The sequence below is a fragment of the Carassius carassius genome, chromosome 2, assembly GCF_963082965.1.
Source record: "Carassius carassius chromosome 2, fCarCar2.1, whole genome shotgun sequence".
Classification (NCBI taxonomy): domain Eukaryota; kingdom Metazoa; phylum Chordata; class Actinopteri; order Cypriniformes; family Cyprinidae; genus Carassius; species Carassius carassius.
The window spans coordinates 18,820,909-18,831,110 of record NC_081756.1 but is presented as its reverse complement, the minus strand read 5'-3'; the positions used below and the strand labels follow the sequence as shown (position 1 = coordinate 18,831,110).

Here is a 10,202-nt window from a genome sequence, read left to right as displayed (position 1 = left end):
GAATTAATAGAGTATTGAAGTAATGGAAATTCATTCATTTGCAACACTGATGCATGCTGATGTTCACGAGAAGATGACATATTTTTGGAACACAAATAAAAAGGTAGTTCAAAAGGCGCCCTTTGAATTTTCAAAGCAATTATATTGCATAATTTCATTTCCTTATGTGAAGACAGGAAGATTTGAAGCATATTTTCCTTGAAATGGGCTTTTTTTTTTTTTTTTACTTTTGAGGGAGAAAAAGAGTCAGAATAAACAAATGGATGTTAGAAAGTTGGAGGATTTCCTGTCCTCAGGTCAAAGTACATCTCATCCATCTTGCAGGTCTGCCACATGTTTTCAATCTCATGGACTATTCTGCATGTCTTCATGCTGAAAACGTTCATTGCTGTGCCTCAGGTTATATGCTTGTGTGTAAATGTTGAACATGTCCTTTAAATATTTATATGGCTTTGTGTCTGATCTTGGGAGTATTTCAGACAATCCCATGTAAGTCTGGAACAGAACTCTTACTTGAATACCAGCTCTTCTTATCTTATACTCAAAAAAGAAGACGATGTCCAACAAATCTGTTTCATATGTACTTGATCCACAGGCTCAACCACTTCTGATTTACCTTTCAGAGTGAATCATGTGGAATGCTTTTAGTTACTTCAGGGAATATGTGCATCTTTCAGAACGACAAGAGGAAAGAAGTTAACGTGTTCTTGGGTTCCAGGCCCCATAATGACCCAACCAGAAGCTGCTCTGCATACTTTCTCTGGTGTAGTCATTAAGTCAAGCTTCCTCAAGACCCCCAGCACTATCCCTGTATGATTTATTTTGGATCTAGACCCACTGAGTTAAGCCATTATTTGTATCTGCCGGTCAAGATTAGTCTTGCCTGTTTGACCACAGTGAACTTACAGAACTCTAATGAAAACTGCTTGACCAGAAATGTTGCACTGCTCCAGAAGAGTGCAACTTAAAGTCCAGACTTAAAAGTGGGGACTTTACCATGACTGAAATGATGAAGCAAATTTTACTCAGATTATAGAAAGTTGGTTTGATTGGGATCTTTATTTCCCCCAGCATTAGTAGTCAAAGCACTAGACACCTGCAACCCATGTGTTCCTTACTGAGGTCTAAACGTGTGCCATCACTTGCTTGTGTCTTTGCCTGATGCTAGGCAACTGACAAACCTTGTGTGTTTGTGCGTCTGTTTTTGTTTGTATTTCCAGTTTGTCTCTGAGAGCCCACTCTACAGGTCCTGTCCTGCTCAATTAGAGAGAAATAAGTTGCTGTGAAGAGAAGCAGTCCACTTTAAATGGCCTCATAAAGAAACATCACAGAAGATTACTGTGCGGTACAGTTATTTAACTGCTTCTGATGAGACTAATTGTTCTGTGCAGAATGTGTAGTTCCATGTTTTTTTGGTACATGAACATGGTGGTACTATGTTTTATATATATATATATATATATATATATATATATATATACCACACATACTGCCACAGTTATTTTAGTAAGCAGTGAAATAAAAAAAGAATGTGTGTCTGTGTGTGTGTGTGTAAACTGTGTGAGTTTGATTGTTGAGAATCATTGTTTTCTGGGGTAAAAGAAGACCCTCTAACCAAGAACATTTGTTCTCTCTCCTGAAAAATAATAATATTGTCTCCATTCTTACTGAATATACCTTTGTGAATGCTGACATCTCAGCTGCCGCACTAACTACTTTATTGTTTTTATACTGTTCTAATGACCTCACACTCCACCAAATTGCCCTAAAACAGGACACTCATATGACACTCAGTGTCCAGAAAACCTGAGGTAAGATTTTATAGGTAATGTCTGCTTTTCCATTCCTGCATGCTGGGCTTAAACGTTGCCTGCAGTGAAGCCATTTCTTCCATGCTTCTTGCTTTTTCTTATTAATATTATGAGACAAGTTAATGAAGGTCATTTGAATTCCAGGGATACAGATGAAGATACTTTTAGTCCCAGGACATTTGGTGTTTTTTATTCTTCTGCTTCCAACAACTAATTCAGCACGTCAACAGTATCATAAAGCTTCATGTGTCCCATATGCTCCACACAGACAATGATTTTTTTTTTTTAAACCATGACCTCTAGATTTTAGGACAGTAAGTTACAATCTTTTCATAAGAGTAAAGTTCCACAAATGTTTTTTTTTTTTTTTTTTTTTTTTGGCTAACTGTCAGACTTGAAATGACTGCTATCCAACGTCATTCTGTTAATTATCTTATATCTCTTACAGTAGTAAAAAACTGCATTAAAGCATATAAAGCTCATTCACATGATAAAATACTGAATTTCATAGGGCCACTGGACTGAAACTAACTGAAGCTGTTTTGGACCTGAAGCTGTTTTGAAACTGTCCCGTTGAGGTTTAAAGTTTGAAGCTGCTTCATTGAGTAGGTCAGTTATATGAAAGTGAGATCTTAAAGGGCCTTAATCCAAGTAACACTTTCTTGTATTAAAACCAGACCTAATCTCCCATATTTCAATGTTCAGATTTCAGTCACAGGTTTATGTTCAACTAATACAGTGGATTTTCTGCAGATTCTGACATCATGACTGAAAAGCCACAGTGTATTTCTGTTAGCTCTTTAGTATTAGAAATCACTCATATTGTTTATCAACACATTCAGAGGGACAGATGGGGAAAAGCATGCTAATGTGTTTTGAGAAAGAGTCATGTAATGGCTTTCATGTGTTTGAAATACATGGATGTCATTCTTGAATGGCTTTCTTGTGAATGTTTGCATAACTAAACATACTCCCAGCAACAACAAAAATCTCACCACAGTGCTGACACAACTGTGAATCATTACAGAAAAAAAAAAACTTTGTGTGTCTGTGTCTACATTTGTACACCCTTACCTGAATACCTTGTCACAGGATTCACTAGGACTCCTAAAACTAGTCTATATAGGCTCTTTTACTTCTTTGAGATGATTGTTCCAGAACACCCCTTTCACACATCAGTGTAGTCTACTGTACAGGAGCAGTAGATGGTGCTGAACCCATGTTGTTGTTTCATGGCAGAGAGCCGACCCTATGGCTCAGGGCTGAGCTATATAAGCACCGGACACAAACCTGGACTTCACATTCCCTCTCTCTCCTCCTCATTCCAACTATTTAGCAACTACTCTGTAAATATACCACAGAAACAAGCAGGGATACAAAAGCTTTCCATTTTACAGAAAAACATTTGGTAAGGTATCATATTGTCAGCTTCTCATCTTTCTTACTGTAACCATATTTTGTAGATTTGGATTCAGACACTAATGCTTTCTAAGTCGTTTCTGTAGAAAGAAATGCTCTTACTGTTGTAGATTTTGTATTGCTAATATGGATTTTTAAGCAAAATGATATATTCTGTCCTAAATTTATAATTTTTTTTCGTATGTACTAAATATTCTTCAGATTTTGTTATTACTGCATAGCTTGATTGTGACATTTGTAGTAATTTTAGTCATATGGTGTATGCTCTTTTAAAGTTGTAACAAATGTAAATACCGACAGAAACTGTTCAAATTGACTGCATTGAAAAATATTTCACCAAGCCATGCACAAATTGTTTGTGAATATGAAAGGTGTAGTTATGTCTGAGTATTATGGCTGAATATAAAAACAGTTGTACATTCCCTTGACACACAGTGATGGTTCTCACAGATGTGATATTTGAGAGCAGCTAAAGATTTAAGTACTTAAGCTGTTTTTCTGCAGCTTGTCTGTGTTTCAGCATGAGATTTTTTAGAATTCTGCCCAAAGTCTTTCAGCTGTTTCTGTAAAATGGAACGATTTTAAGTAAAGGAATTTTTCTCAGGTCACTTTGAATTTTGAAAGTTTGAAATTAGTTCGTAACTAGTTGAACAAAGGGGCATGGGAGTTTCTTGAATTATTTACAGAAATGAAAACACTATGGTCCATTTCCTTTTGTCCAATTTACTAATCGTCTTATTCATATCTGATCGGCTGATCTGTGGCTGGACTATTCTTAGTGTGGAGCTGTGTGTGAGCGGTCAGAGCCCCTTTACTGGAAGTCGGAGGTAATTAACAGGGAACCAGGATGGGCTGCCTCTCAACATGGACATTTCTTCTGTTGGGAATTACAAGCACATTTTCTCAAGGTTTGTTAGCCCTATGAATTTTAATTGGCACATTTCACACTGAAATGCTAATGCAAGTTATTGCTAAACCAGTTCTCTGGCATGTCATTGCTAATGGCAGAAGCTGAAAGATTTCAACAGGATATTGACAGCTGTCTCTTGGAAACATGACACTTCCAGTACCTCTAAACCTCTCTTCAGCAAGTCCATTACTGAAGGCAACTTATTCTAGTTTCCCCAGTACATCCAGAAGCAGAGGTGTTTTGCGAGCCAGCAGTAGAAAGCCAGCTGCTAGCAATTGGTTCTACTCTGTGTGTGAACCATTAGCGGAAATCTCTTTCAGAAGTAATCTGAAGGGCGAAAAATCACAGAAAAACAAAAGAAGTAATATTTTATTAACAACACCCATGACAATAAGCCTCTTGCTACATCTAAAACCCGTCATTGGGATGCATCATTGTAAAACTAATTATAAGAAACTAATACAGTTTCCTTATTAGGGACATGGAGAAGCATCATGGGGACATCATGGAGACCAAACCCAGCTGTGTACCGTAATGAAGGTTTGTATGTTTCTAAAAATTCATTACCAATAAAATATTTCAAAAGGAGCGCCAAACTGGTACTTAAAGCTTTCAAAAATTCTTCCTTTCCTCAGATAATTACGAGTGGACTACATGGTTCAATATAGATCACCCTGGAGGGAAAGGAGACTATGAGAAGCTGAATGTCATTCGTTTTTATTATCAAGCCCGTGTCTGTGAGGTTCCTCAAGTATTAGAGGCACGCACTACCGAGTGGATCCCAGCTCGCAGCACTGGTGAAAGAGTACATGCTGACCCAGCTGTGGGCTTCTGGTGTGTCAATGATGAACAGCCTGTTGGGAGAAAGTGCTCAAACTATGCTGTACGTTTCTTGTGTCCTAAAGGTAAGTAAATGAGGCTTTAAAAATGTTCAAAGCTCAGTGTTATTGTGCACATTGTCTCTGATAATAATGGTGAATTTATTTAATATGCAAATTAAATATGGAAAATATGGATTTGTTAATGTTACTGCAGAAATCTTTTGTAAAAAAAATTATTTTGAATTTAACACGAGTTAACATCAGTTTTCGATTTCTGATGACACCCTAGAAGTTTAGCAGAATCTCTCTCTCCACATTCAGAAATTGTTTCAGATGTTGAAGAAGTGATATGGGGTCCATGGTCAGACTGGAGTCTGTGTCCAGCTCAGTGTGATCAGGTTGCAGTACAGCATCGCTCTAGAAGCTGCAAATCCATTTCCAAACAATGCAATGGCCAAACTGTCGAGGCCAGGTCATGCCAAGGACCACCTTGTCCACGTAATGCATTTACTCTGTTTCCTAAAAAAAATCTGCTTATCTTTATTGTTATCCATGTATACTGTCAAACCATGTGCAATCATTTATCCAGTTTACCTTTTATTTGTTGAAAAATCTCTTTTTTCAGACATATGTTGACAAAAATCCCTTTCCCCTTTTTTAGGCTGTGATCTGCAGTGTGTGATGGGCAGGGTAAACGATGAGTGCAATAGCTGCATGTGCCAGGATCATACAGTTTTAGGATCAGTCCGTAGTGCTGGGGGTCTCCCTGCACCTGGAGCTGCCATCCTCCTTGCTGGTTCCAGGCCCAAACTCCTTACTGTAACTGATCACAATGGCCATTTACAGGTCCCTGGAATCTGCCCTGATGGCAACACAACGCTAATGATCAAGCTGAAAAACCATGCTCCACACCAAGTCACTGTGGCCCCAAGCACTGAACGTACCTCCATTCTCATTTTGAAGCTAGAGAGAGCAAGTAAGACTTCTTTAATGATCTTGAATCCATTTGACCTATGAACTATCTGCATTAGCATTAGAAGACCATCTCAAGAAGACCTTGTGATGATCAGTTTAAATGTTACAATCATTTCAGGGGTCAATAATAATAATAGTAATTCAATATTTTTTTCTGCTGGTTCATAAAGTCATAAACATACTTTAGCTGGAAAACACTGGCATACAATGTAAAAAAATGACATTGGTTTGTAGTTAAACACATCTGTACTAATGCTTCCCAAGACTATCACAAGTAATTTTGACAGTTTCATTTGTGTTACCTAGCTTTATAAGATTATCTTGGTGAAAAATTAGCAGTGGAATACAAACATTTAAGCTGAAAGGCATAAAAATTTACAAAATCAATTATTCTAATGCAACATCAATGTGTTCCTCAGAAAAACTATACGTGTTTAAAACCCCTGAGAACAAGGCCAGAAGGGAAGGTCAGACCGCTGCTTTCTGTTGTAATGTTGATGGCACACCTGAACCAAACCAGTATGAATGGTAAGCTTAAGATTTTAAATATAAGTTGATGTTCACTTTGAAATTTTAACAGATTACAAGTAAACCATGTTCCATTATCTAATGGTATTAAATGAGAAAAAGAATGACACACTGAAACTGAATGAATAAATACAGGGTTAAATGAGGACAGTTCAGACAAACTAGGTTATCATAGTTATTTCTTGTTCCCCACAGCATGACGACAATTATACTACATGTGAGAACAATAATAATCACTGTAATCACTCTTTAGGTTCCACAATGGTACTCTGCTGGACAGGAGTCAATATCAGTATGACCAGACACTGATTTTGAGGAATCTCAGTTTGGACCATATAGGACAATACTACTGCAAAGCCAGTAATGAGGACGGAGCCATCAAATCTAAGCCAGCCACCCTGACAGTTATTGGTGTGCCGCACCATCCTATTTTAACCCACATATTTCATTTTAACCTCAATTGTATCAAAATACTTTACAGATAGTCTGGTCTCAGTTTGCTATGTATCTGTTTTCTATCCATTTCTATATTAAGGTCAAAAAGCACCATCATGCAACCCTAAGCCTGATTCCCATCTGATCCGACTACCACATGACTGCTTTCAAAACGAGACTAACTCTTTCTACTATGATATCGGGAGATGCCCAACCTCTGTGTGCACAGGGAAGCTGGATAACGGCATCAGATGCAAAGACTCGGTTTCCTACTGCTGTGGAATTTCAAACATGAAGGAGAAAGTGATTACATGTCAGGGATATCAGTTGCCCATAATGATAGTGACTCAGTGTGGTTGTAAAACATGTGTGGACACAAAGGCTATCGTTCGTGGACGTGCTATCGCAGCAGACACTGGTGAGCCTATGAGGTTTGGACATATCTTCATGGATGGCACAAGAATAAGTCGAACTGGATACAAAGGCACATTCTCTATCCAGGTACCAACAAACTCTGAACGCCTGGTCCTCACCTTTGTGGACAACATGGAGAAGTTTGTGAATACCACAAAAGTGCTACCATTCAATCCTAGAGGTGGAGCTGTCTTCCACGAGATCAAACTGTTGAGGAAAAAGCCAGCTGTGATTATTAGCTCAAGAGAGACTAATAAGCTAGATCTTGGTGAGGTAGAAGGCCAGGATCCCATTGCTGAGATTGAGATCCCACCAAATGCATTCTACAAGGAAAATGGAGAGGTGTTCATGGGAAATGTCAAGGCCAGTGTGACTTTCCTTGACCCCAGGGATGTATCAACAGCAGCAGCTGCCCAAAGTGATCTTAACTTCATTGGTGATGAAGGTGACACTTTGCCTTTGAGGACCTATGGAATGTTCTCTGTGGACTTCAGGGATGAAGAAGGAGGCGAGTCGCTCAATGCTGGAGAGGTGAAAGTGCGTCTCGATGCAGCACAAGTGAAGATGCCGGAGCACTTGAAGACAATGAAATTATGGTCCCTTAATCCTGATACAGGTTTGTGGGAGGAGGAGGGCCAGTTCCATACTGAGAAGAAACAAAGGGGGAAAAGAGAGGAGAGGACCTTCCTCATAGGTAACATGGAAATCCGTGAGAGACGGCTGTTTAACTTGGATGTACCGGAGAACAAGAGATGTTATGTGAAAGTGCGAGCTTTCCGTAGTGAACGGTACATGCCTAGTGAGCAAACTGAAGGAGTCGTGATGACTTTAATAAATATGGAACCCACAGCAGGGTTTTCAACCAACCCTCGAGCTTGGGGCAGATTTGATAGTGTTATCACTGGCCCAAATGGTGCATGTCTTCCAGCTTTCTGTGATGAACAGAAATCAGATGCATATTCGGCCTATGTCATGGCCAACCTTGGGGGAGAAGAGCTAGAGGCAGTAGCATCCTCTCCAAAGTTGAATCCTAACATCATTGGCGTTCCGCAACCCTATTTGAATAAACTTAACTACAGACGCACTGACCATGATGATCCCAGAATAAAAAAGACAGCATTCAGCATCAATGTCGCCAAACCCCGTTCGAACACAGCTGAGGAGGCCAATGGTCCAGTTTATCCATTTGACAAACTTAAAGAGTGTGAGGAAGCTCCATTCAGTGCAGCTCATTTCCGTTTCTCAAGAGTTGAAGGAGATAGATATGATTACAACACAGTGCCTTTTAATGAGGATGATCCCATGAGCTGGACTGAAGACTACTTGAGTTGGTGGCCAAAACCCACGGAATACAGGGCCTGCTACATTAAAGTAAAACTCAACAGTGCCCATGAGCTCAACGTTCGGTCTCGCAATATGGGAGGGACCCATCCAAAAACCGTTGGCCAACTGTATGGCATCCGTGACACCAGAAGCATCCGAGACATGGACCAATCAACTGTTTCAGCAGTGTGTCTGGAGTTTAAGTGCAGTGGGATGCTGTATGATCAAGACCGAGTGGATCGGACCCTTGTGAAAGTAATGCCTCAGGGCAGCTGCAAGCGAGAAAGTGTAAACAGCATGCTACAGGAATACTTGGTGAATCACCTTCCACTGGCTGTCAACAATGACACCAATGAGTTCACCATGCTTGCACCTCTAGACCCACTTGGCCACAATTACGGTATATATACAGTGACAGACCAAGATCCTCGGACAGCCAAAGAAATTGCACTTGGCCGTTGTTTTGATGGTACATCAGATGGCACTTCTCGAGTCATGAAGAGCAATGAAGGAGTGGCATTAGCATTCACCTGTGGTGATAAAAAGGTCACTAGGCAGAGTATGTTCCAGCAGATACAGAACTCACTGGGTCAAGCCACAGCTGGAAGTGGAAGACCGGGAAGAGGAAACCAGAGGCAGAGAGGTGGCTCAACAGCACCTCGCAGTAGTAGGAGGAGCACTCGTAATTCCTACACACGTGCCCAGACCATTGGTTGATATTCCAAGAACTAAAAACTCTACATGATACAAGGCAAACCCATACCCATATGGGGTCTCCTCTCATGTGAGTTTGTTTACAGAGTTACTGGATTTAAGCCATTTTAAAATTTTGACAGTATTACAGTTGTATTTGAACATGGTTGGGGCAAAGTCCCACAGCAATTTAGTATTGGCAACTGGCAAAATATATTACAGATTTAATGAACTGCAAATCAAATTAATATTAAAGTGGGAAAAAAACTACCAAAACGTAAAAATTGTTTTAAACGGAAACTCAAGAGGAACGTATGATTCATGTAATGTTTCATTTGTTTTCTATTGACATGTACTTAGGTAAATATGTTACTACTTGAAACTGTAAATACTCAAATATTTATTGCATACTTTAGATTATAAAAACTACAGTATCAGCTGTGGCTCTCGAGGTCCACTGTCCTGCAGAGTTTAGCTCCAATCCTAATCAAACACACCTGCCTGTGGCTTTCTAATGATCCTGAAGACCGTGATGAGCTTGTTCATGTGAGTTTGATTTGAGTTGGAGCTAAACTCTGCAGAACAGTGGACCTCGAAAGCCAGAGTTCAGAACCCCTACAGTAGAACATCACATTTCCACCCAAACAAACATGTATGCCATTTATCACTCAATTAAAAAAAACTCTGAAGTTGTCCGAACCCTTCACAAAAATACCAAGTGATAATTTAGTCCAATGATTTTATTAAATTAGACTTTAAAAAACCATGCCTTTGTCTTTCTATTGTTTTTGTCCAGTTTTAACAGTTTGTGAGAAAATCCACTAAGCTGTTTTTTGGTAGATATTTTTGCTGCCAAGTTTGCATTTCACTTTA

The 10,202-nt window shown here is 39.4% G+C and overlaps 1 protein-coding gene across 1 annotated transcript; it reads left to right on the top strand.

Moving 5' to 3' along the window:
* Nucleotides 1–3,791: 3,791 nt before the first annotated feature.
* On the top strand, nt 3,792–9,368 carry LOC132105611 (cartilage intermediate layer protein 1-like). Its single transcript, XM_059510865.1, has 8 exons — nt 3,792–4,138; nt 4,618–4,680; nt 4,776–5,045; nt 5,283–5,459; nt 5,623–5,937; nt 6,356–6,464; nt 6,718–6,875; nt 7,000–9,368. Exons 1-8 carry the CDS (start codon nt 4,078–4,080, stop codon nt 9,351–9,353), a joined length of 3,507 nt encoding a protein of 1,168 aa, XP_059366848.1. The 5' UTR covers nt 3,792–4,077; the 3' UTR covers nt 9,354–9,368.
* Nucleotides 9,369–10,202: the final 834 nt, after the last annotated feature.